This window comes from Parasteatoda tepidariorum, chromosome 11, assembly GCF_982258835.1.
Source record: "Parasteatoda tepidariorum strain Cologne lab strain chromosome 11, Ptep-v5.0, whole genome shotgun sequence".
Lineage (NCBI taxonomy): Eukaryota > Metazoa > Arthropoda > Arachnida > Araneae > Theridiidae > Parasteatoda > Parasteatoda tepidariorum.
In genome coordinates this window covers 21284327-21312069 of record NC_141765.1, presented here as the reverse complement: position 1 = coordinate 21312069, position 27743 = coordinate 21284327, and the positions used below count along the sequence as shown (strand labels likewise).

Genomic DNA, 27743 nt, shown 5'->3' with positions numbered 1-27743 from the left:
GTCAACATTAATATAATACCAAAAGATTTGGTGTTGAAATTAAATATTCCGATTAAAAAATGTGAGGAATTAAACGTTATCCAAACGTAAGGACAATTAACACTTAACAAAATTTGTGAGTTTCTCCTTAAGATAGGCGAAATTGTTAACTCCGCTAAGTTTTTTATAATTGATACTGATTTACCATATGCTTTATTAGAGTTACAGACTTGCAAAGATTTCTGTTTGTTTATTGACTGTGTCGGGACAGTTGTTACTCAATTTGGTAAGAGATTGATCACCTCTGCTAATTCTAATAGTGACAACTTATCTTTGCACATTAGACAGCAAAATTCTCAAAATGTTAAGGTCAAAAATGTTGAAAAAATAAAAGTTAAAGATGTTTCGATAAAAGTAAACATTGAAAAAAATAATGTAAAGAGTAACAAAAATAAAAGGAAAAGGAAAAATAGGAAAAAGAACGAATGTCCACAAATTTCAAATGATTCGAAGATAGATCTAGGTAATGGGTGCACACATTATCAGGATAATATCGACGAAAAAATAAAAAATGAGAAAAAAATAGGAAATGTGGACTTAAAAGAAATTTTAGAAGGCTGTGATGATATTTTTGCAAAATATAAACATGATGTGGGAGAAATCAGAATCGAACCACAGAGAGTCAGGTTAACCTCAGATTTGCCTATATCCCTAAGGCCTGACAAAATATCCCCAAAACAACAACAGGAAATTGATTTACAAATAAAAGAATTGTTAAAAAATAACATTATAAAAGAAAGTTCATCCCTTTATGCTGCCCCTGTCACTTTAGTTTTTAAAAAAGATGAAAATAAAAAAAGTCGTTTATGTGTTGACTTTAGGAAATTAAACCAAATTACAAAAACAGATTCTGAACCTTTACCTTTAATACAGTCTTTAATTGAAAAGTTATCTTATAGTAGTTATTATTCTAAAATAGATTTATCACAGGGATATCATCATGTTCGTATTCATCCTGATGACACTGAGAAATTAGCATTCGCTACTCACAATGGTCTATTTGAATACTTAAGATTACCTTTTGGCTGGAAGAATGCCCCGAGCATATTTCAACGTACAATTCGTAGAATTTTAAATAAACATAAAATTAAATTTGCTGCAAGCTATTTCGAGGACATCATTATATTTTCTAATTCTTATGATGAACATTTAACCCACCTTAAAAAGATTTTTGATATTTGCAAGCAAGAAAACTTGAAATTAAAACTTTCAAAATGTTCATTTTTGCAAAAACAAGTAGAATTTTTAGGATATGAAATAAGTAATGGGATTGTATCACCAGATAACCATAATATCGAAGTGATTAAGAAATTAATGTCATTATTGTTAAGTAAGATGGTCATTATTGTTAAGTATGTATGAATATGAAATTAAATACACAAAAGGTTCTACTAATTTTGAAGCAGATTGGCTTTCGAGAGATGCAACACATTCAATTGTCAAAATTGATGGTAAAAATAATAATGTTCATGTTTCACATTTGTTAAAATTGAATGAAATAGTTGAAGCTCAAAGGAAAGATAACTTACAAGGTAATTTTGTCGATGTTAATAATGCTTTATGTGTATGTAAGAAAAATTTTACTAAAATAGTTGTTCCATTTTCGTTAAGATTAAAACTTCTGCAAATTGCTCATGATTAATTTAATCATCCAGGAGTGCAAAAGATGATTAACTTAATAACCCCTGTTTATTATTGGAACAACCTAAGTTCAGATATAACAAAATTTTGTAAACATTGTCATACGTGCCAACTAAATAAAAAACCGCGACAAAAAAGATTTGGATTATTACCATCCTTACAGTCTAATCAGTCTTTTGACTTACTAGCAATAGATAGTGTTGGTGGATTGAATTACTATAATTCAACAAAAAAATATTTAACTTTAATTATTGACCACCTCACAATATACATTTGGGCTTTTGCATCAAAATCCATTAGCTCAGAAACTTATACAAATTTTTGACATCAAATTTTTCAAAATCAAATTCCTAAATCTTTATTGAGTTATAGAAACGCTGCCTTTACTTCTTCTCATTTTAAAAAGTTTTTGAAACATAATGAAATTCAACAATTATTGACAACTGCACAACATCCGCCGTCTAACGGCAAGGTAGAAAGCCTTGGTCAAACAATAATTACGAGTTTAAAATGTAAAATCAATGAAAAACCTACTAAAACTCCCTGGCCTACTATGTTAAAAGATATAGTTAATACTTATAACTTAACTCCCCATTCTGTAACAAAATTTCCACCTGCATACCTCATGCATGGTAGACTTCCCTATGAAAATCCCTTAAATGAAGGAATCTATCCACCTGTTGAGGAACCTAAAAAAATAGCAATTCGAAGAACTAAAGATTATCATGAAAGAAATTAAATCTATTATGATGCTAGATTTTTAGATATAGATTTTAAAGCTGATGAATTAGTAATGTTTGAAGAATTTACTTATCCTAATACGAGGAAGTTGTCACCTCCTTTTAGTGGACCGCATAAAATTCTTCAAAAAATTTCAGAAACTAATTACAAAATAACTAAAAAGAATAATTTAAGTAAACAAAATTTTGAAATAGTACATGTTTCAAAGCTTAGGAAATGTCACAACCCACAAATGTTGAAATTAAATCATGAATAGAGTTCAAAGGAAAAGAAATTTTTTAAAGAAATTTTAGTAGAATAGTTATATAAACATGTTTCATTTTTCCTTCTGTTCAGTTGACTAAGCAGATAAATTGCATTATCATGTTTTTATGTCTGTCATTGTAAGTAATTGTGTTTTTTTTTTATACATAATTTAAAAAAAATGTTATTTGTAGTAGGGAAAAAGGACAGTCGTACCAACCTAAAGTTCATGAATTTAAAGTATGCTAAATTTTTTATTTTTTTTGGCTTACCGAAATTTTTTTTTTGGGGGGGGGGAAGTAATACAAAAATTATAAATACTTTTGCATTAATAAAAGAATTAAAACTCTTTCGGTTTCATAAAATGTCTTTGTTAAAGAGTAAGCGTAGAGATATTCGATTTAGGGAATTTAAGGCTGAAAACATACCATTGAATTATAATTAGATTTATATTTCAAAGGAGGAGTTATTTTTAGAATCGTTCCCTCTTTCACTTCCATATTAGGAAGCATTAAATGATTTTCGGTGATGCGTAAGGTTACAAGATTGTGCCTTTTTACCCCAATCTGTGTTTGTATAAAACGTAGCAACACTAGTTTTTGCGAGTCCTTTTCATCATGTTGTGATTCTCATAAGTTGTTCCGGAATTGTCAGAAGTTTTGTCCACCCCCTCCCTTGTGGAGTGCTGCGGATGTGAACTGTTATAACCACCAGCATACCTTTAAATAAACTTATTGATAAAGTATTACGCCTGACGACTGCATTATTAAAGCTGAATACAACAATGATAACAGGGATGCAGCCCTGTTATATATATATATATATATATATATATATATATATATATATATATATATATATATATATATATATATATATATATATATATATATATATATATATATATCCTGGGGCCGGGCAAGGTTGACTCAGTCTTTCATCCCTTCAGTGGGTCGATAAATGAGTACCAAGCATGCTTGGGAACTAAATACTCTGGGGGTTCCGCGTTCGGCTGACCACCTAACCGGAACATCTGCTCCTGCACACCAGAGCCCAATGTCAAGAAAACTGAGAAGGGCACAGTAGGCCTTGGCCCTCTATGGGCCCTCTCTCTCTCTCTCTCTCTCTCTCTATATATATATATATATATATATATATATATATATATATATATATATATATATATATATATATATAGATATATATATATATATACATATATATATATATATATATATATATATATATATATATATATATATATATATATATATATATATATATATATATATATATATATATATATATATATATATATATATATAGCTTGTATCTTACGCGCAATGATTTAAATCCTTTCCTTTCCCACAAAGAAAGTATTAATATTGATCTAATTATCTCAGAAATGTGATGATGTGTCTTTATTAGCTTGAGAAATTGATCAGTCTCACGTTACTAAGACCTATTAATATTTAAATACAATGTCCAGAAGGATATAAAAACCCTCTTTCCCTGGACAATCGTCTCTTCTCTATCCATCCACCAGCATGTAATGCTCTTATGTTCTCATATTTGGACCGTATATATATATATATATAAGGAGCACAAATAAGTTTCCGGTATATATATATATATATATATATATATATATATATATATATATATATATACCGGAAACTTATTCCGGTATATATATTATAACCACTATATATATATATATACCGGAAACTTATTCCGATATATATATATATATATATATATATATATATATATATATATATATATATATATATATATATATATATATATATATATATGTATATATATATATATATGGAGCACAGATAAGTTTCCGGTTCGTTATCTTTTATTCAAAGTATTTTCCATTACTAGACACTACTTTTTCCCATCTTTCTGGGAGCATTTGGATACCACCTCGGAAGAACACTTCATCTTTCCACAAATGAACCCATTCCTTGGTTTCTTAAAATTATGTAAATTTCTGCTCAGACAGACCATGTGCCCTCAACCGAAATAGGTGATAATTTCAAGGAGCAAAGTCTGGCGAATACGGTGGGTGGGATAAGACTTCCCATTTTGTTTCTGAATGAAAAATTAATTTCATGCAAAATCAATGTTCAATGTCTCTTGGCTTCAGATAATATGGAACACAACTTCCTTGTTTTTGGATCATTCCCAACTGTTTTAAACGATGCGAAATTGCTTGCTGAGTTACTTGAAATGTAAGAGCAAGTTTTTTTTTTATTGCTTTTAGGATTAATCTTCTTCCAATGATTTGTCTTCTTGCAATTTCGGCCTTCCACTACGTTTTTTGTCTTCCACGCCAAACTCACTGCTTTTAAACTTCTGAAACCAGTCTAGACAACTTCTCTCACTTTAAGCAGCCTCATCATATGCTGCTCCAAGCAATCGATGTACCTCAGCTGGAGATTTCCTCAAATTAAAGAAGTAAATTAAAAGTTCTCACAAATAACGCTTATTTGGCAACTTGACATTTTTGTACGAAAACAAATACGTAATGCTAATACGGAATTACTAATACTTTAAGGTTATGCTGTTACCAGTTGAACAAACTTACAATAAGATGTTTAACAGTAAACGTTTAATCCAGCTTTAATTATGTTTAAATTAAAGTAATTTTAAAATTGAAATGAAACTAGTTTTATTTTTAAAAAAGAAAACCCCAATATATTTTTATGTTTAATTTTACTAAAAACAAACATGAAAAATTTCCTTATAAGAGAATGCAATGGTTTAGAAATGATTAAAAACTATTTGTCTGCTCTTAATTTTTGTACTTGCTAGGTTTAAAAAATTATTATAATTTGTCTAATAATGATATTTACTCAGCAAGTTGAAATTTTTCGCTCAATTTAATCACATCTTATTAATAATGCTTGTCATAAAGAAACAGAAACTAAAATTTTGTCAGAATTTTTCAAATTATTGGCTAATTAACAAATGACTAATTATTTTTCACAAGTTAACAAACAGAGTAAAGAACATCCATGATTATTCGGTGTAGATCAAAAGTACTTTGAAAAGGTAATGATTTGAGAACAAATGAAAACTTGTCTTTTAATTAAAAGATTATTTATAACTCTTTGAGGGAAAATTAGGAATAAAATTAACAATTCTTCGGCTGTCTGAATATTTCATATGCAATCAAGCTATTGTTATGACATCAAAAAGTGATATAATGTAGCTGATCAAAAATACTTTTATTACATTTAAATTTGTTCAATTTTAATGTCAGATTATTAGAGATGTTAAGATAGATATTTCCTGTTTGTTATATTTCGTAAATTATTTTTTAAAATAGTATTTTATTTTAAAATCATATTACGCTTAAGTTTGTGATTGTAGAAGTTTCCTTTTCTTTCTTTAGAAACTTTGTGAATAAAAATTGCTACATTTATTTTTGAATAGCAAAATAGTCCAATTACAAAATTACTTTTATTCAGAGTATATGCAAAATAACTTTGCCATCCTTCTTCTTTCGGGTGAACGGAATAAAATGTAGGTATAATGATCTTTGTGCTCAAGAATAATGTTAAAAATAATTGTCTAGTTCTAACGGATACTGTTAGCGAGACAAAATTTCAAAAAAGCACTTTTTATGATTGAAACGTAATACTTATAGCAAAAAAAACTAAAATAGAGTTGGAGCTATATTTTTATCACAGGAAATTGCGAAACTAGGTTTTTGCAAAGCATCGCCATTTTTCGTGTCCACTAACGAGAAGAAAGTATAAAAAAAATTTAAAAAAAGAAACAGAGAATACATTAAAAATGATTGAAACAGAGAAAAAATTAAGAAAATATTTTATGTTTTAGAAATTTTTGCTGTGCCCGTCGTCTTATGTCCAACTTGGCCATAGTTCTCTGTTTTCAAAAGTTTTAATTACACACTCTCTTCTCATTAGTGATCATGAAATATTTCGATGCTTGACCTAGTGTTTATTTAACATTGTTAAGTTCAATTTGTTGTTATTGTAGTTCATTAACGTCGCACTAGAGCTGCACAATGGGCTACTGGCGACTGTCTGGGAAACATCCCTGAGGATGATCCGAAGACATGCCATCAAAGTTTTGATCCTCTGCAGAGGGGATGGCACCCCCACTTCGGTAGCCCGACGACCTGCACGCGAAGTCGAGCACTTTACGGTGGAACAGTTTAACGAGGACCAATACCCTACACCCTCGGTCCCTACGCAGACTTATCCAAGCGGTCACCTATCCGCACACTGACCACGCACTGTTCTGCTGGGAACCGTGTCTTAACGATCAGTCTACTGCGGGACAGGTTCAATTTGGAAAAAAGTTAACAGTTTTGTAAAAAAAAAAAAGTTTTTTTGATTTTTTTTTTACCATGAAACATTATTCAAATACTGCATTATTCGGCTTAATAAAGATATGAAAACAATTAGTATTATTTAGTGATTTCAGTGAGTTTCTTCTCTTGGCGATTTTCTAAAATAAAAGTTCAAGAATTAGTTAAAGTATATTTTCCCGTCTAGAAATAGTTAAAGTATATTTTCCCGTTTCAGAGTTCAATAATTCTTCTCAGCAAAAAAACAGAATCTGTTTAAAATAAAAGCTTTTTTTACTTTAAGGCATTCTCTTCTTTAGTTTAATTTTTAACAGAATCTCCTTTATCTTCTTCTGGTTTCTTTATCTTCTTGTCGAAAGATTTTCGAAAAGAGCCATTAAATACAATTATGGGAGATCTTAGTACGTACATTTAAAGTGGAGAGTGGTGTTATTTAGTTTTTTAGTAATAAGAAAGAAAATTGCTCTTTAAATTATGCTCTGAATGTTTTTTGGAATAACACAATAGTTCTTTATATTTTAGAAAAATATAAAAAGTTTAATGTTATAAATAGAGAAAAGAAAAATATTTTAAAATTATGACTAGAATAATTTTCTAATGAGTTATTTCCAGCTCTACTTCTTTTTCTCGTCTTAAAATATTAGTACTTAAAACTATAATAATAATAATAATAATATAATTTTATAATAACAATAAAATTACATCTATGAATAGTTCCTTATTGCCTGTACATATACGGAGATAAAGGTTTTGGCATTATTACCGCACAGTATGATAATGGTATTTCTTGGTAAAAAAAAACATGATTATGGTTTAAAACCAAAATATACCGTATTTAAACTATTCATTTCGTTACTTTTCCGTTCATACGGTTGAACGGAAACTATAGTTTTCAGAATTATAGCCTTCATTACCGCGCATTTAGTACAAAATACTCTATCATACTCTAAGTATGTCATACTCTAAGGTATTATAATAAGTTACTAAATTTTATCATTTATTCAAAAACCCTTTTTATTGTTAATTTTACCAAAATCATTACCAAAGCTCTTCAGTAAAAATTACCGAGCTTTTTGGCGTTCCCATAGAGCCTGAAACGTGATAAAGTTTACCATATTCTGGTAATTTTGACCATATTTTTTTTTCAGAGTATTAAGTGACAAAGAATTAGAGGTAAACATTTCCACTTTTAAATAACACTTAATTTATTTATCTTTTTCAATTAAATCAGATGTCGCCATCAATATATATCTTTTCTCGCATTTTGAAATTTTCATAATTGGCTAAGGAAAGCAAAAATATTAATTTGGATTCAGTAAGTTAAGCAAAATCAGGATTTAAATTTTCTGATTGTTTCATATTCCCTGTTAGTGTGTCATTTATTCTTCCTCTGAATTTTAAACCCTATCCTGCAAAAAAGGTTTGGTGCAGAGGTACCACCAATTGCGTTGAAGAAACTAAATACATTTTTCAGAACAGAACTGTAGTTATCGTGCAAAAAATTACACAAGAATGACAGAATAGCAATTGTTTGAAAGAATTATAGTGAATAAATACCAAAAAATGTGTTTGTTTTTTAAATAAAATATTTTTGCAATGAAGTCATAAGTTGATTTAAATGCGCATGAAAATGTGTATTGCCAGTAAACAAAAAAGCAAAAAATGAAAAATTAATAAATTAATATAACTAAAACAGTGAAAAAGTAAATAAAATATGTGACTAACTGCACTATAAAAAATTTAGTTTACCTCAACAACAAAAATGGTGACTGTTTTACACCAAATTCTTTTACAATCTAGTCTCTGAGAGTCAACCGCACTTTTCTTCAAATTACATTGCCTCAAACAAAGTAACGGAATTTTTATACGGAAATACACTGGTGTAGGACAAATATAATTAATAAGTCTTTCCAATAAATGAATATAAACCTGCGCACCATAGATGAAAGTATATTCTTTCATCAGCTAAGTTAAGCTATTTATCAAATAGTTTTTTCTGATTATTTTTGCATTATATATCAGCAAGTTGAAACTAAATAAATATTTCAAGCAAAGCTTCATAGTAGATCATAGAAACATTTTTGAAAGCATGCTGAAACGTTTTCGAATAATCGAAAAGGTTTTGAAACATGACTAGCGCATTTCGTACAGCTTGTACAAAAACAACGACTGCAACTAGCAGGTTAAAATAAATTAGAATAAATTTAATCATTTGATCAATTTCGTGATGCAAATGCACATTTTTTTCCTATAACTTAACAGTAATTATGCTTTCTGTTAAAAATTAAAATAAAATTTTAAAAAATTTAAATTTTTTAAACATTTATCCTGTCTTCAATATTTATTTTAACCTTATAGTTTCTTCTTAGAAATATGTGTCAAATAATTGCTAAGATTTTTAAAAATTGATTTCGAAGCTAAAAAATAAATTTGCATGAACCACCTGCGTTTAGAAAAAAAATATTCTGTTTATAAATAGTTTCTTTCATTTATGTATTTTTTTAATAAATGAATAAACTTTCTTTCATTTCTATTCAAGTATTAGATTTTCAAAATTAATAAAATGCTTTTTAAATTACATTAATGTAAAAGAAGAATACCAGAAAAATTGGAAAGTTCATCAATTTCAATTTTAAAATCGTGTACTTTAAATTCGAGGTATATTTTTCATTATAAAAATTCTCAGAAGAACAATTGCAAGAAAATTCACGTCCCTTACGTAACCGACTTTTTCATTGAATACACTAAATTAGTAAATGAATTGTTTTTACTTTTGTAAAGCTAAATAGCGTTAAAATTGGTAATAACACTTAGATCCAAAAATAGACAATAATTTTTCTTTGAACCTTTGTTTAGATTAATTGCTTTTTGGAGAATAAGAACTATTTTAACTTAAAACGATTCTATTTTAAGACTTTTTAAATAAAAATGTTAACATTAAATTGAATTAAGCCACGAAATTAGTTCTAAAATTCAGTTACTTTGTTCAACAGTTTAAATTTCATGTCTCAAATATTTATGATTCTCTTGAGTAGTTAAACAATTATTTTTTTCCTAATTTACATTTATGACTTGGTTTAAACTGTAATTCAAGTATAGTAGGGCTTCACATTTATATTTCATTCGAAAAACTTATTTTTCAAATCATTGAATTCATTCTTTTCTTTTATAAATGAAAGAAAAACATTTTATAATTAGAAGAAGATTCGAAGTGAACAGCAAAAATAATCGATAAATCATTTTATTACGCTCGCAAAATATATAGCATTTTTGATGTGACAAAAAATACCCTAAAATTGAACCGCAAAATTTATATCTTAATTCAATTACTTAGTTATATTTTAATTTTTATAAGAAACAAAGATCTTTTGATGAGTTAGAAATAATAATACATTTAAAATAAACGACAATGAAAAAAAAAAACACTTCTGAAATCAATTAATCAATTCTTCATTTCTCAAAAATGTATTTTTAAGACTAAAATGTTTCTACACACTATGAGACGACATATAAAAGGTGAGAGGAAGGTAGGGAAAGGAGGGATGACGTAAGCATCCATACCTCAGGTCTGCCTCAGGTCGTCCACTGTGTTGTGGAAATAGATTGTTGTTTGGCGGTGTGGTACTACCGTTCCCCGTCTCTGGTACGGATTCCAGTTTACCGGGGGAACTGAAAAGAATTATAACCATGTTAGCTTTTCAGTTCTAAGATAAGAAACTTTCTATTTTTAAGAAAATGGCAAAAATTTGTTTCCTTTTGTTTTAAAAACAAAAACAAAAAATGTTAGTTTCTTAAAAATTAAATAAAAATAATTACTAGAGCATTATAATGGTTTCTTTTTTTATATAAAAATTCTAACAAGGAAAATACGCATTTGTAAAATTCCGATTAAAACGAAATTAAGCTTTTAAAGACCAAGGTTGAAAAACTTTTACGGAATAAAAATTAGCAGCCATTTCTGATCCTGAGGTAAAATATACCCCATCAAAACTTAAATTCTTTTACATTTAAACTAACAAAACTATTCATCTTCGGTGTGTTTGTGGTGTAATTATTAGGTTTCCCGCTATCTACCAGAGAAGTCCGGGGCTCAAACCTCAACTGAGACGCTTAAATTTTATTTTCTAAAAAATTGATAACTATTTAATGTGTTTTATTTAATTTATAAAAAAATTATTTTTCAATTTAAATACGCCTTTTAAAAAAGTTTAATTTATTTTTTAAAAAATATATATTCAATTTTTTTTAAATTTCTTAATTTAAATTTATGGATTATTTTTTAACAAATTGTAATTGAAATTTTTTTAATGAGCGCACTGATTTTATTTCTTCATTTTATAATAAATAATATTAGTTTGTCCTAAATTTAATTATGAAAATGTAAATAAAAGTATATCATTATACTAAAGTTAAATAAAGATAGAAAGAAAAAATAAATTAAATAGATTAACTAGAATTCTAACTCACATTGAAACTTCTTCATTTTATTGAAAATACAAATTTAGTTATATTATGATTTAAAATACAATTAAATAAAGAAAATAATGAAATAAAAGAAAGAACATTGATGTAAAAGGAATTCTATATAAGTAATAAATAGTTCATTTCATTTTATTAATTTTTAAATCTTTTTTAAGCACGTATAATAATATATTTTTGTTAATATTTTTAAATTAAATTTAATAAAAACTTAAATTATTTATTCCAAAATAAAATTAAAATTCAGTTTGCTCATTAAAAATTTTTAAATTGCAATTCTTTTAATAATATATATATTTTAATAAAAAAATAAAAAAATTTAATATCTAGTAATTTTTTTTATTGAAAATTTAATTTTCTAAAAAAAATTTATGAATGTTCAATTTTTCTATTTCTTAAAAAATGCATGGTTTATTATCTAAAAAAATTGTACTTTAGAATTTCTTCATGAATTTATTGTTTTTTTCCATTTTGTAACAAATAATAAAATATAATAATTTACTTTTAATTAAATTTAACTCTGGAAATGAAAACAAAAGTATATTATTGTACTTGTTAAGAAAGCTAAAAAGAAAAAAATTAATTGAACTATTTATTCATTACTTTTATTACTATTTATTACTTGATAATAAAATCATTTCATTGGAAATACCAATTTAGATGGTAATACATTACGATTGTGAATACAAGTAAAAAAATTTTAAGAAGATTTAAAATGAAAATGAAAATTAAAAAATATAGGAAGAAGATTATTTATTACTTGACAATAAAATCATTCATTGGAAATACAAATTTAGATGGTAATACATTACGATTATGAATAAAAATTGAAAAAAAAATTTAAAAGTTTAAAAAATAAATTAAAATAGAAAATTAAAGAAATAGAAAAAAGATTGTGGTACAAGGGATTCCAGTTAAGTAATAAATAGTTCTTTTCAATTTATTAATTCTTTTTTTGATTAGTATAATTAAATACTTTTGTTCACATTTTCTTAATCAAATTAAGAAACAACTTAAATTTTTTAATTATTTATTGCAAAATTTAGAAAAATCAGTTAATTCATTAAAAAATTACGATAATTTTTAAATAATCAATATATTTTAATCAAAAAAATCAACAATTATAAAATTTTTTGTTTATAAAAAGTAAGATCTTTTAAAAAAATTTATTTAAATTAAAAAATAATAGTTTATAAACTAGCAGAAGTGACGGCTAACTATTAACCTATACAAGTTTTTCAACCATGCTCGTTAATTTCGTTTTAATACGAATTTTACAAACACGCACTTTTCTTGTGAGCATAATCCTCATTATGTTACTGTTACATTATGTAATATCTTTAATGTTCCATCATTAGAATATAGTGGGATTTGTGTTGTTTTTTTTTTAATAAAATTTTGAACAATTGGATTGATTTCTTCATAATTTTAAATCTGAGGAATTTTTTTTAAAAGGCAAAACTCATTTCATAAATGCAATTTTGTAAATAAAATTTCTTTTTACAGTTTTCATATTATTTTTATTAACTGACTTTTGGTCTTAACGTGTTTAAAATATTTTTAATTATTTTTAAAGACGTAAGTCAAAATGATTATAGTTAAAAGGACCAAACTTTTCCTTAATGAACAAGATTTGTTGCGTATATTTTCTTTAATAAATAAAAACAACAACAAATAAATTAGTGTTAAAAAAATTAATTCATGTTTCTTAAAATAAAATATGAAAAAATGAAAAAAAAGCTTCTAAAAATTAAGAAGTAATTAATTTTTCTCACATTTTCATCCTTATTATTACAAACGATACTCTTAGAAACAATTTAAGTAAAATATTAATTTCAATTTGCCGGTCTACGAAATAAAGCGTTCTAATACCCTTTTAAGCAAATTTATTAATGGAAATTTAAGTTACAAGCTCCAAATTTTCGCCATTTAGTCAAAATAGGATTTAGTATTGTGATATTTTAATCCTTTCTAGGTATCCTTCACTAACCTTACATCTTTAAGGAATAATAGATAAATTATGTTAGCATTATTTTAAACAGGATTATTCAGCCGTTATTCAGCCATTGGATGTAAACTAAGATTGGATTTAACTAAGCATACAAGCTATTTCGTTCATCAAAATATTTAAAGTTTTGAGTTTAAATTATTGACGTATTTCGCTCATCAATAATTAATTTTAAAGAAAGAGTTAAATATTTTTTAAGAATCGTAACCTGGCAAAATATCATAAAATAAAATTACGTGATCATAAGCAATTAGAAACACTCTACGAGATGGTACGTTTTTCCCCTAGGGAAGAAATAGGGAACTGGACATTAAGTTTAATTTTTTTCGATAAATTACTATATGTTATATTCTATTTTATAAAGTTAAACTTTTTGTGTAATCAAGATAATAACGTCAAACGCTGTTAAGAAGTTTGGACGCCATTGAACCATAATATTGTTTAAATTTGTTGCGGTGATACTAAATTGAACTATATTATTGTGTAATATGACCCTTCTAGAGCTTGATTAATTGATAAATTGGTTCAATCTGAACAGAAAATGGTTTAGTTTATTACCTTATTAAGGTTGCTGTAAATTTGCACGATAGTATGGTTCAAGGTAAGAATATTATGGCTAAACATTTAGTGGATTTTTCTGAGAGTGTATCTCTACAAGGAGAAAAAAAATCTGGTAAAACTATATTACTGCATGGTAACGACATTTCTAGCAAAAAAAAAAGCAAACGATAATTCTAATTAACGAAAGCAAAATATACGGTATATAAACCTTTCATTTGGTAATTTTTCCGTTTGTATGTTAACGATTTACCGTAAATTCTGGTTTTCAAAATTATGGTGCTTATTACCACACATTTAGCAAAAAATAAAAAACTGGAAAGTAAATTTAATCGAATAAATTGTTTTTATGGCATGCTTAAAGGTATGATAAAATTGCTACATTTACTACTTTTTATCGCATATTATAAATCATATTTCATTGCTAATTTTACCAAAGTCTTTCGGTAAAACAGAGCGTTTTGGTGTTCCCACAAAGCCTGAAATGCGTAAAATTTTACTAGCTTCTGGTAGTTTTGACCATACTTTTTTCTCAGTGGAATATCCAATTAATGAATTTGATGACGTATCTAATATATTTTCTATAAATAAAAATTTGGTTTTGATATTTAAAACTCTTTAATCAAACGTTAGTCTGAAATTATTTAATTGTTTAAATAATAATATTTAAACAATTAAATTATTTCAGACTAAAGTTTGATTATTTTTATTTCATAATTTCTGTGCATTAAGCTGAATTTTTCAAATCTGTAAGGGAACATTGAAAAAACTCAAAATGTTCTTTTCTCGCCCTATTTTAAAATAAAAATGAAATATTTCAGAAGTTAAATGCAGTATTCTATATTTTTATAAAGCCTTTTCTCAAAGGATAACAATGATAGTAGTGATTCTCTTTATATTGAAAAAATAAAATAAAAAAACACTGTTGCTGTCACCGCTGTTCCTGAAATTTTTTGCAAAGCAAGTTTCTCTCTCTCTCTCATACTAATAACTATAAAATGATACAATATAAAATTTCCATACTTATAGAGAAATGTTTAAAGAAAATTCAGATTTCAAATTAATAATGCGGTTATTAGTTTTTCAGTTATTTCATGCCAAAGTTGAAGATTTTTTTTCACCGCGTAATTTATTCGCCATAACTATTAGAAAATTATGTATTTGTTATAGCCACGGACTAATTTGATTAAAAATCTGTAACGTGTCTCACTTTATTTTAATTTCGAATTAGTTTTGGAGTAATTAAATAGTTTATATTTTCGGATTTTTTGATCTTAAGGAAAAACTAATCGCGGTAAATTAGCTAATGACTGATAATTCTTATGACTGATAACTCTTACAACTTTTATCCTTATTACAAATGTCAAAGCCATTAAATTTTAAAATTTTGGTGTTTTCTCATATAATCGCAGAAAGATTAAAAAAAGCAAGTTTTTTTTTAACGTTTTTGAATCAAAATCGAAGCCAAATATTTTCCGTACATTAATTATTTTTCTCTTGATTATTATGATTCGAGGATGTTATTATTGTTTTTTTTTTTTATAAAATAATACAGAGAACTCTTTGTCTGCTTTCTAGAGGGCGCTTCCTTTCCCTTCCTTACCTAATAAGTGATGTATAGGTGTGTGACTTCATACTATTCTTTAGCTCTCGATTTGATTTTCCTTTTCGGCTTTTCGATTTTTAAATTTTATTTTCTTTAAAGTTTCATTTTATAATTTAATCTTATTTCAAGCCTAAAAGAGATTAAAAGAGCAAATAAATCAAAAATAAATCAAAATAACGAGTTTCAATTCAATTGCAATTTTATTCGGATATTTTGAACGTTTTAATTTAATTTAATTGCGATTTTACTTTGATATTTTCATGTAATTTCTATTTTAAGACAGGTTAAATGAGCTGACGAATCCAAAAGATACTGCGATTTATGCCAACTATAAAGAGCGATAGGGAGCAGATAGAGTATCCTTTAGAATATTTAAATAAGATTGGATACTTTATGAATTATTTTATATTAGAGTTTAAGTTTTTATTTTTATGTTGTTCTCTTTATGTTGTTTTCTTTATTTTGTTTTGTGTTCTTTAAGTTAGTTTAGGGAAACTATTAGCAGAAATAGAATTATAATTTTTTGCAGTTATGTACTCTAAGCCTGTTGATGAATATGAGCTATCTGTTTAACTGATCAGTGAAATTTATTTGCAAGCTGGGCAGTGTTCCAAGAAAGCTTGAAAAATTGTAGTTAAATAGTTAAAAGGATATTTGAAAACTCTTTACCTTTCCAATAGCTTCTATAACTTCTCTAATATCCTTTCTAAAACTCTCTAATATCTTTTTTTTTAAAAATAAAAGGTATGAACGTAAAGAGGGGAGTTTAGTGGTGAACTAGATTAAAAAATTTACTATCAGTTTTTTAGTTTTCATGTTATGCTAGTCAGTTTCTTTTGGAGAAATTAAATAGAATTATTTTTTCTAAAAAAATATCAATCCACCCTAATTTCTTAATTTATTTTCCACATTATTGGTAAAAGGTGACATAATAATCTAGACATGTGAAAAGAAAGAGTGAAGCGATCTGAAAAGAACTGCAAGATTCTTTTTAGAAGGCTGGTACTCTTAGTTTTTGTAGAAAAAAAACATAGTAGGTATCGTTCAAAAAAAATTAGTTTAAGCTTACAAATACCGTTCTGTTCAGACTAGAATTGACTTTCAGTTTTAATTTTATTATTTTATTATAAAACTTAAATAATAGTACTATACAGTGCGTCCCAATCAAATAACGATACCTTGAGTTTTTGACATAACTTTGTGCAAAGAGTACAACGAGAACCAAACCTATACATTGAGAAAGTCTATATTTAAACACACACTTATAAAGAGAAACTCTTTTGCTGCTTCACCTGGACAAGAAAAAACGCTTTGAATAAGTAAAAAGGGAGGAGAAAAAGTGTCACATCTAAATAAGAAATCGACACTTTCGTTTATAGCTAATATATCGGTCATGTTTATATTTAACTTAAAATAAGTGGTGTTGCATACAATTTACTGGACGATATTAGAAATTATATATCGTGATGCATCGTCAATTTTGCATCGCAATATAGCGATGTATCACGATATAGTATTTTTGAATTTCACTTGCTTGTAAGGCACAGAAAGTCAGATTTCTATCAAAACTTCATACTCAGATTGATTTAAATCAATTTATGAATTTGGAGATATATATGTTTTGCTTAAGAAAGATATTAAATAAATTGACTACAATGTACAAATCTTACTTAAAATATTTATTGAAATGTTTGTAAATTCATAATACGCTTAAAACAAAGTGTTAAAAACTTTTTTTAAAGCGTTTTTTACAATTTAATATTTTTTTGTACTATTATGCATAAATAATTACATAATTATTAAGTTTGATCGTAATGTTCAATTTCTAAATGAAACGTAAAAATTATTTGTATGTTTAAAACAAAGTGCTAAATAAATTTTAGAAAAAAAAAAACGCTTTTAAAACACTATTATTTATTATTATCATTTCAGTTATTATAGTTCTATTATAGTTCATTTACGTCACACTAAAGTTGCACAATGGGCTAGTGGCGACGGTCTGGGAAACATACCTGAGGATGATCCGAAGACATGCCATCACAATTTTGATCCTCTGCAGATGGGATGGCACCCCCGCTTCGGAAGCTCGACGACCTGCACGCGAAGTCGAGCACTTTACGGTAGAACAGTTTAACGAGGACCAATACCGCACACCCTCTGTCCCTACGCAGACTGATCCAAGTGATCACTCACCCGCACACTGACCGCAGCCAGTGATGCTTGACTTCGGGGATCTGGAGGGAACCGTGTCTTAGCGATCAGTCCACTGATCGTTAAGACATTTAACGTTCAGATAAATAATAAAATTAAATTATCATTTCAGATAAATAATAAAATTAAATTACATACTGACAGAATTATGAACGAAAAACAAAGTAACATTTAATTTCTTAAAAATAAAAAACATTGTGATATTCGATAATATATTTAGCTAATTAACAAATAATATGAAAAGAATATTTTTAAAAAAAAATTATTATACTCTCTAATAAAACGAAGTGCTAAATGATTTAAAAAAATGAATAAAATACGCAAACCTTTCAAATTTTTTTGTATAAACAAAGTTGATTGATGTCCAAATCCAAATGACAAAAATAAATCTTGTTTTAACTTTATTTCTAAAAATAAAAACAACAAGATTTATAAATTTAAAATCAGTAATAAAAACTCATTAAATTATTAGAAGTTTCATCCAAAAAGTTTTTAATAAATTAAAAGAAAATGAAAAAATAACCTAACAAATTCAATTCTTTATGGGCGCCTAAATTAGATTGCCGATAATTTTCACATTTAAAAATAAAAAGAAGTTTTTTTAAAAAAAAAACTTATCTAATTAATGAAGAAACTCTTCTTTATACATTCTTTTCAATAATAGATTGCCTTCAGAACAAGGTAACATCGGTGATCACGAAGTTAGTCCCACTGAAAATAACCTACAAGAAAAGTCGCGACAAAGAAAAAAAAAAGCTAAGAGGTGCGAAAAGGAACATGCGATATAACGATATGTGTTCTCAAAACTCTGATTCTGATTCTACAGCTCACCAATCAAGGCCATTTCAACATAACGAAACGAGCATCGTCTTCCACAGCGCGAGTCGACATCGGAACGTAAGAGAAGAGTCATATCGCTATATCGCTATCTTATATCCTTGCGTGTCTTATATCGCTATATCGTTTTGCGCTCGTTGTCTTTACTCGACGGCTTAAAAGAGATTTCTGATGCATCGCCTTGAATGAAAGTCGCTGTATCGTCTTGCCGATATATGCGTTAAATCGATATGTCTCGATACATTGATTTATAGCCCAGTCCTACTCTGGAGGACATTTGCATCTATGTCACCCTAGGCTTTAATGATGGCAGCATTCAACGCTGCCACAAACAGAAACTTACATTTTGATATCTATAGTCTACTGAGGATAGCCTTCGCGTTTTATTGGGAATAAATGACAGTTAAATGGACAGGCCAATCATAGCTTGCACCCTATTATCCTAACATAACTCTGTGAAGACTCTGCAGCTTAACTGGTGGCATTACACTTGGTAAAGAAGAATACAAATTAGTCCACCATTTTCTTTTTTTTCTTTTGAAAATTACAATAAATTAGTTTTTAGGCCTTTTCGATTACCGGCAGCCACCATACAGTCTGAGGAAGAATCTAGGGTATGTTTACTACCATACATAAATCCTTTCCACACAATTAATGGGCCTCCATCTTGCTGCATAATGGAAAAGAAGTCCTCTTCTTTTCTTGTGCTATTGTAATAGCACGGAAAACTATCTGGATCATCTTAATTCTTTCAGTTTCAACTCTCCTTTGCTCTTTGATAGCTTTCAATATGATAATACTGACAATTTTTTTACATCGCTAATTTTTTGTTATATATGAGAAGAAAATTAGAAAATCTTCTCTAAAAAAAGCAATGCTTCAGCTCATGAATGCTGTTCGAAAGGTTTGGCTGTGGTGATACACTTAACGTGACCTTTCCCTCCATACGTATAAAGGCTACCGATTACCAAAATAAATGCTAGAAGCAAATTCACTTATATTTGAAGTGAGAACTGTCGACCGAAGTCCAGAAAGACTATGCCTTCATTTATTCTGAATATTCTTCAAATCGGATGAATAATCTGGATAATAGGATGTATGCCATGAATGATTTACTCTTTTTCATGACCTTAATCACTAAGGAAATCTAAAGAGCTATCCTTAGTAGGGTTCACAAAAGAAGGAGCGTTTTTAGTCTGCGGTAGAATCGAAGACTGCCAGCATTGAAACTTGGCATAATATTGATGATATTGTCTTCCTGGTATTGGAAAATGGTATGCAACATCACATACTTTAAGTCGCATAAAAAATACGACGGATATTATTAGCTATAATCTAACGTGGCTTTATTTCAATGGAACACTTTTTTCCTCCTTTTTTACTTATTCGATGATTTTCTTCCTCTCCAGGGATAGTAGGAGTGAGTTACTCCTTGTAAATATGGGTTTAGTTGTAGACTTTCATAATGTATATGTTTGGTTCTCATTGGTTTTCTTTTCGTCCAATTATGGCAAAAAAGTAAAGAGGCTTTAATTAGTTGGGACACAAGTTAAAAATAATATCATAAATATGTTAAATCAAATTATTATTATTTTAAAATTCACATTTTCTTACAAAAGTAGCATTGTTAATGAATAATTATCTTCTTTAACTATGCTATTATATATGGTACTAAATCATGAACATAATATTGTTATTAAATTATATTTCACCAGTTGAAGAAAAACAAGCACTGGACTCGAACTCCATTTCTCAACAGTGGTTATAGAAAATGATTTCCTCCTTTTTGTTTGCTAACAATAAAAAAAAAAATTTAAGCAAAAAAAAAAAAAAAACGAAAAATTAAGAAAAAAATTATTGCAGAAAAATAATTTTTTATCATAAAAAAGTTTAATTAATTACTAAATAACATCGAGTTTTCTTCAACCTACGATTTATAATTCATTTGGTACCAGATTGCAAACCGTTGCAATGTATGGATGAGCACCACCTTGTACCCAAACGATGTCAATCAGTGCATTTCGCTGTAACAATTCTGGTATGACGTAATTTTGCAGCATGGCTGCATAGCGTGAGCCTGTTACAGAACGCGTTACAAACTCTAATGGTGTCTCTTCCTCAAAAAAATAAGGGACCAGGGACCTGAATGCCACCCCACACAACTTTGGCGTCATATGAAGGTACTGTTACCACAACGTGAGGATTCGTGTCTGCCCACTGCACACAATTTTCGGTGTTGACGTTGCCAATTAAAGTAAAATGGGCCTACGTCCGTCCTCAGTCTTTATCGTCATGATATCGAATATGAAATTCATTGTCAAAGTCGATACGCAGTTGATGGTCCCCCCACGTCCAACATCTGGACACGCTTGTATCGGTATGGAAACATGTGGAGCACAGAGCATAGCAGCTTTAGAACTGTTGATTTCGGTATATCCAGTGCACGAGCTGTACGTCTTACAGCTCGCCAGTGTTCTGCAGTCAATATTTGATGCACTTTCATAATAACGATCTTATGAGCAGTTGGTCGTCCGGATCGCTGTCTATCATAGGTGCAGACAGTTTCTTCAAAATTATCTATCAAATTACGCAGAGCTTGCTAAAAACATGGGCCATACATGTGACACAGGTTTCGACGGTAAACACGAAAGAATTTCGTAGAATTCCTCAAAGCTTTCGCCTGAGGAATCAATATTACCACCCCACTTTTTTCAAAGTTTTTAACGTTGAATATCTAGCGAAAGTCATTTTGTGATTGTTGTCTTGTCTCTATCATATGCAAATTTCCTCCGTGTGCCTTTATCGGGCGTTTCTTGATCGTGCGCTGAGCTGCTTTTTTTGTGTGTCGTGCTTAGCGCGTCCATTTTTTTGTGATACGCTTATCTTTCCAATGTTATTTGGTATTTTTGCATGTTCTGAACGTTTTGCGACAAGAAAAATGTGTGTTGCGATTCGAAAATTTGGAGTTTCTATACCCACAAGCGTAATCACGAACACAATTTTGCTGCCGTTCTCAAAGTCTCGAGGTCATACCTTTTAATAACTATAACTGAAATTTACACTCGATCGGTTTAACGGATCAGCCACTAAAGGTTCATAAATAGACAAATTTTTGTATGACCACTTTGTATATTTTAATGCATAGAATAATAAAAAAAGGCTATGCATCATATTTGAATTAAACTCTAGCTTAACAGATAAAGATAAATGAAAGATGCAGTTTTTACGTAAATTGATTAAAACATTTTTATTATCAACGGTTCGTTTAAAAGATTTCGCGGAAACTCATTAGTAATAAAAAAATACACTTGCATTTGAATTTATTTTTATAATAATACAGTTGAATTTATTTATGCTTTTTCAAATATGGTCTTTATTCGGTAAACTTATATTAACAACTATTTTAAATCAATAATTTTATGAACTCAAAACAAGGAATTTTGTTTATTTTATTGTATGCTTTACGTTTTATTCAATGGCATGTTTTCGAAGTCTATTTGTAGATAAGCTAATGAATTAAATATAACTCTTCTTTGCAACAGGCTTTCCTCCAGAGTAAACAAGCCCTTTTAAATGCTTTCTTCAATTATATGTTTGATAAGTTCAATCGGATATATGCTAATTTACTAATGATAACTCTTATCTGCTATAGCTATAAGGCAAAATTAGAACATTTTGCTTCCAGCTAGAGGACAGTTGTTGCATTTTTAAAGCATTCAGTCACTATTTTAAAAATTAAAAATTTTAAGCTGTTGTAAAAATGGTTTTCTTTAATAATGTAGGGCATCTCCCATGAAGCAATTTTCGAGACATGTTGAACATTACAAGGTTCATTTCTAAGATGAAGAAGAATTTTAAGAAACAAGTGTGAAATAAAATCATTTTCAGATTATAATATATTCATACTAATTTTCCATAATTATCAAAAATGGGCGTGGGGTGCATTTTTGACAAAAAAAGGGGTGACAGGTAGACAACTTTTTAATCACCATTTGTTATATTTAGTCTCCCTGTGGCTGGTTGGGACCGTTAATTTTGCCCTATTTCTGTATAGCCTCCCCTTCAAAATTAGCATACTTTTTCAAGCACTTTTATCATGACATGTTTGAGAAGTTCATTAAGTTATTAACGATAGCACTTATTTGTACCTGTCTTTCCTCAAGAATTACTAAACCTGATATATGCAATGTATGAACAGATTTAATTTGCAACATATAGTTATTTGCAAACAGTTTTTAACACAAGCGTGCGTAAGCAATGAAATGAGCACCACTAAGCACAATAAAAATTTTGTAGCTTATATTTTTGAAATCTCAATTCTCCCTCCTCTATAAGAATATTATTAGCTATATCCTTGATGGATTTGATAGTGATATTTAGACTTGGTGCTTCTGTTGTTTAAAATTATTACATAAACTCACCATTAAAGGATGTTCTTTTCATAATAATCAAATTTAAAATTTTACTATTCTCGCTTTTTATTGCATACAAATTAATCTGTTTTCTGAATATTATAAATTTACACTCTCATGCAAAATGTTAGGTCAAGACACAGTAAAAATCAAATCAAATTTAGTCCTGTACTATACGTGATTGCGTACACTTTTTTTAACAAAAAATTAATAGTTTAACGATCAAAAAAATTTTTTTGAAAAAAAGATATTTTTGATCATTTTGTATTATTGAAAGGTAGAATCAGTAAGATATTGTCACAAAACAAGCTATTTATTCTATGCAATATGCATAAACATTTTCGTAAATTAATGGTTTATATGCATAATATGGATATGGCTTATATACGTGATATGGATATGGTTAATATATGTGAAACATATTTCTGTCACAATTGTATTTTACTTTTAATACAATTTACTTCCAACTTACACATATTTCAATTAAAGTTCATATTAATTCCGGGTATTCTATAACGTAAGCAAACAAATGACATATTCCTAATCTGTAATTTATTAGGTGTCCAAAGCAGTCAGAATTTAAATTATACGATTAAACATTTCTTGAGATAATTTGAATCAATTATATCCAAAAGGCGGCACCAGAGTTGAGCAAAAATACAGTCAGAATTTAAATTATAAGATTAAACATTTCTTGAGATAATTTGATTCAATTATATCCAAAAGGCGGCACCAGAGTTGAGCAAAAAAACTTTGTTGAACACAGAGTTGAGCTTGTGTTAAAAATTGTTTGCAAACAACTATATGTTATCCAAAAGGCGGCACCAGAGTTGAGCAAAAATACAGTTTATTTTCGATTAGAGTAATAAATTACTCATAATCACGATTATAACATTCATAATTTCGATTACAACTGTAAGCGTGATTAAAACTGCAATTGGGATTCCAATAATCAATTACTCGTAATCATAATTACAAACATTCATAAAATGATTACAACTGTAATTTTGATTACAATTAATTTCAGTAATTAATTATTTGTAATCATGATTACAAGTAAGCAAAATATGTGATTACAAGTAAAGACGATTCAATACTGTATAGATTATACAATGCAGATTGTCAAATGTATTGTATAATAATGCATTTTATACGTATTTACATGCAACGTATGTGTGCATAAATGTAACTAAAATGTATGTCCATACATATATTAAATATAGATAAATACATACATATACATATTTTAGTTACACACTTATATTGCGTATATGTATAAAATATATGCACGTATGTATATATTTTATGCACGTACTTGTATTTGTACAATATATGTTCGTGTTTGGGCACGTATGTATGTACAATGCACTTGCTTTCGTTTGCACGATCATACATGCATTGATGTCCCATACTTGTATACATAATGTATAAATGTTTCGAGCATTTATGTTCTATGTATGCATGGCCCATGCATGTATGTGCAATATATGTATGTCTCATGCATGCAGGACTCATATATGTATGTACAATGCATAATGTCCCATGTATGTATGTCTCATGAATGTATGAATAACTAGATTCTCATGCATGCGTATACAATATATATGAGTCTCCTGAGTGCATGTACAATGTATGCATTTCTCATGCATGAATTGTATTACATATATTGCATACAGGTTTGACATATTACATATATTGTATATTGTTTGTTCAGATATTTTACGACGTATGTACACACAAGGTCTGTACTAATGTAAGTACGTAATTATGTACACACAATGTAGGCGCATATTTACGTGGAATGTCCTTATGATTTGTGATTACAACGTCACTTATTGTATGTATGGACATATTCATATATATATTGCGCATTGGTATCTATGGTATTGTACATCAATGTACGCACACTATATGTAACACAAAATTAAAGTCGTTTTATTGGAGATTAGCTGGCAATTTTGCTGCACGAACATCACATAGAGAGAGTATGATAGGATTGTAAAATGTCAGAGGTCCTTATTATCAGCATTATAAACTTATAAAAAGCAATTTTAATACAAACAATATTCTAAACATATATAAAGCGAGGAAGCAATATTATTTAACACATTACTATAGGGCATTAGCCGGAGATTAATCTCCGTATCCGAAGCACGCGTGGCTGAGCCTAACTCGAGTAGACTATATTTGAGGGTGCCCCTTGATTCTCGCCAAGTTGTGATCGTGGTTGATCGCCAAGCTGGGCGATGTTGAAGCCCAATCGTGATTCTGATTGGTTTAGATTTTAGCGTTATTTTTAAATGTTCAATGGTATATGTAATTTCGGAGGTCCGTTAGTTCTACGTTGGATACCGCCTGGTAAGGTTACTTTTGCTTCTGGTCAATAAGATCGAAGGTATGTGGGCAGTCATAAAAAGGGACTTTAGAAAAAAATGTCACCACCAGCCCAGTACCACAGACGCCATTTTCGATTCGTATTTCGCCGAATTTATGTGGCGATGGAGGTACACAGATTCTATTCATGATAAATTTAGACAGTAGCTAACTGGTATTAGAGAATCGGTGCACCTAAATCTGAGGATATTCAAGCTTAACGAAGAAGTGAGTTGCTTTTTTCCTTTTCTTTCTGCGCTTACACCATTAATTTTTGTTCCGATTCACAATGCATTTTATTGGATTTATTAATTTTGCTCATATCAGGTTCATTGCAATTTTATAAAGTTTTGGCCGATGTTTTGTTGAAATTTTCCAATGTTTTATTGAAATATCATTATATTTTGGCAGCCATTCCTGTTACCACGGTGCTCCGCGCAAACAGGAATGGCGCCAAACATAAGTCGCCAATTTCGCCAAGGGGCACCCTCAAGTATATTTTTACCCCTAACTCAAATCATTTTTGATCTTATAGGATGCTGTACGCTCCCTATATGGTGCTTCAACTCCCCCCCCCCAGTAATTTAAATTTTAAACTGAAAATAACTAAAACCTAATGAAAAAAAACTTTAAAATATGGTAAACAAATTAAAACATGTAATATTAATAAGTTGATGCTGAGTAATATTTCGAAAGCAAAAACCATTGCAAGTAATTGCCCAATTAACTTCAATACTGTCAACTGACAAAATATTTTAGTTTCAATCAGATAGAACGCAAATTATATAATAAAAACACATGTAACTGAAATTCGGCAAATTAAATTAAGCAATTTAATTTTTTTGTCATATTGAATACTAATAAAAAAACAAATGCAAAATTAAATAATTATGTTATTAATGATCAATAAACATTTTTGTCTGAATTGTTAATAAAAAATATGGTGAAAGCAATAAAATTAAAAATTATTTACAAGAGATCTCTGAATATTCACAAAATCTAGCTATGTACATTTTTCATTGATTTTTCTTTTCACATCAGTTTGTGTACCAATGATTTGCACTTTTATGCATTATTTAAGAAATATCTCAAACAAATATGAACTGCTAATTAATATTTCCGGCAGAGCGATTTCTTGAAAGTAAGTAAGTAAGTAAAAAACAATTAAAAGTAAGGAAAATCAGTGATAAAATTAAAAATTATTTACAAAACCTCCTTATATACAACATTATTTATCAATTTCGTTTCCATATTATTCGTTTTCATTTAAACGTCTTGACTCTTCAACGTTTCTTCGCCGCGCATTCCGCCATCGCGCATTGATAGCACTACGATTACTTTCCAGGTAATTTTGTGCTGCTAAATTATGTTCAGCTCTATGTCGCTGGTGATATCGCCTAAGATATTCGCGGTGATCTATTTTTTATAAAAGATATAAGTATTTTAAAGTAAACTCTGTTCAATATATTTCACACATTCAATACAAAATAAAAATCGCAAAAAGATTTAGCTGGTAAGTTTAGTTGTAACACTTCCGACGGCATTATTAAAAATTATTTCTTTTTCACACACATGCGTTCTCAATTTTGATTGGCTGTTTTGTGCGTTACTAACCAGAAGTCTTCTGTGATTGGCTATGTGTTATCATTCCACTCTCTTCTTATATATAAAGATATATATATATATGCCGTACATATGAACATATATTCATTGGACTTATTAGCGAATTTTTCAACTGTATAATATTTATTTTAAATGTTAAAGCTTTTTGTCAGTTTTAAATAACTGTAGGATGATATTAATAAAAACACATAATAACCATATTTATACTACATAACTGTATAACCATTTTTAATATAAACTATATTTATGCATAGAAAAATATTTTAAAGGAAAATATAATCCTTTCTAATCTAGTAAATAGGTAATATAAATACATCGATCATTATTAACTGCTAAAAAATTGGCTAAAATTAACAAATCTCAAATTATACGGAGAAAACAATTATGCAATTATGGTAAAATAGTAATTTTACTAGTAAAATAGTAATAGTAATAGTAAAGTAATAGTAATAGTAATAGTAATTGTACTTTATGACATTTCTGCCAAAAAGCCATAATAGCAAAACCAAAATATACGGTATTTAAAACATTCATTTGGTAATTTTTCCGTTTAAATGGTAGCGGAAATTCTGGTTTTCAAAATTATAGTTCTTATTATCACGCATTTAGTAAAAAATG

The 27743-nt window shown here is 28.4% G+C and overlaps 1 protein-coding gene across 4 annotated transcripts in view; it reads right to left on the bottom strand.

Annotated features, from left to right (window-relative positions):
* LOC107437112 (uncharacterized) overlaps positions 1–27743 on the bottom strand; it is a 136103-nt gene that overhangs the window by 71787 nt on the left and 36573 nt on the right. For 3 of the 4 annotated variants that reach the window (XR_011638275.2, XM_016049010.4, XM_071187830.2), the window contains exon 3: positions 10580–10687. The exons of the other annotated variant lie outside the window; for it this stretch is intronic. Coding sequence is in view for 2 of the 3 variants with exons in the window: in XM_016049010.4 (XP_015904496.1) it covers positions 10580–10687 (108 nt within the window). In the remaining variant the exon portion in view is untranslated. The remainder of the gene's footprint in view (positions 1–10579; positions 10688–27743) is intronic. 4 annotated transcript variants of the gene reach the window in all.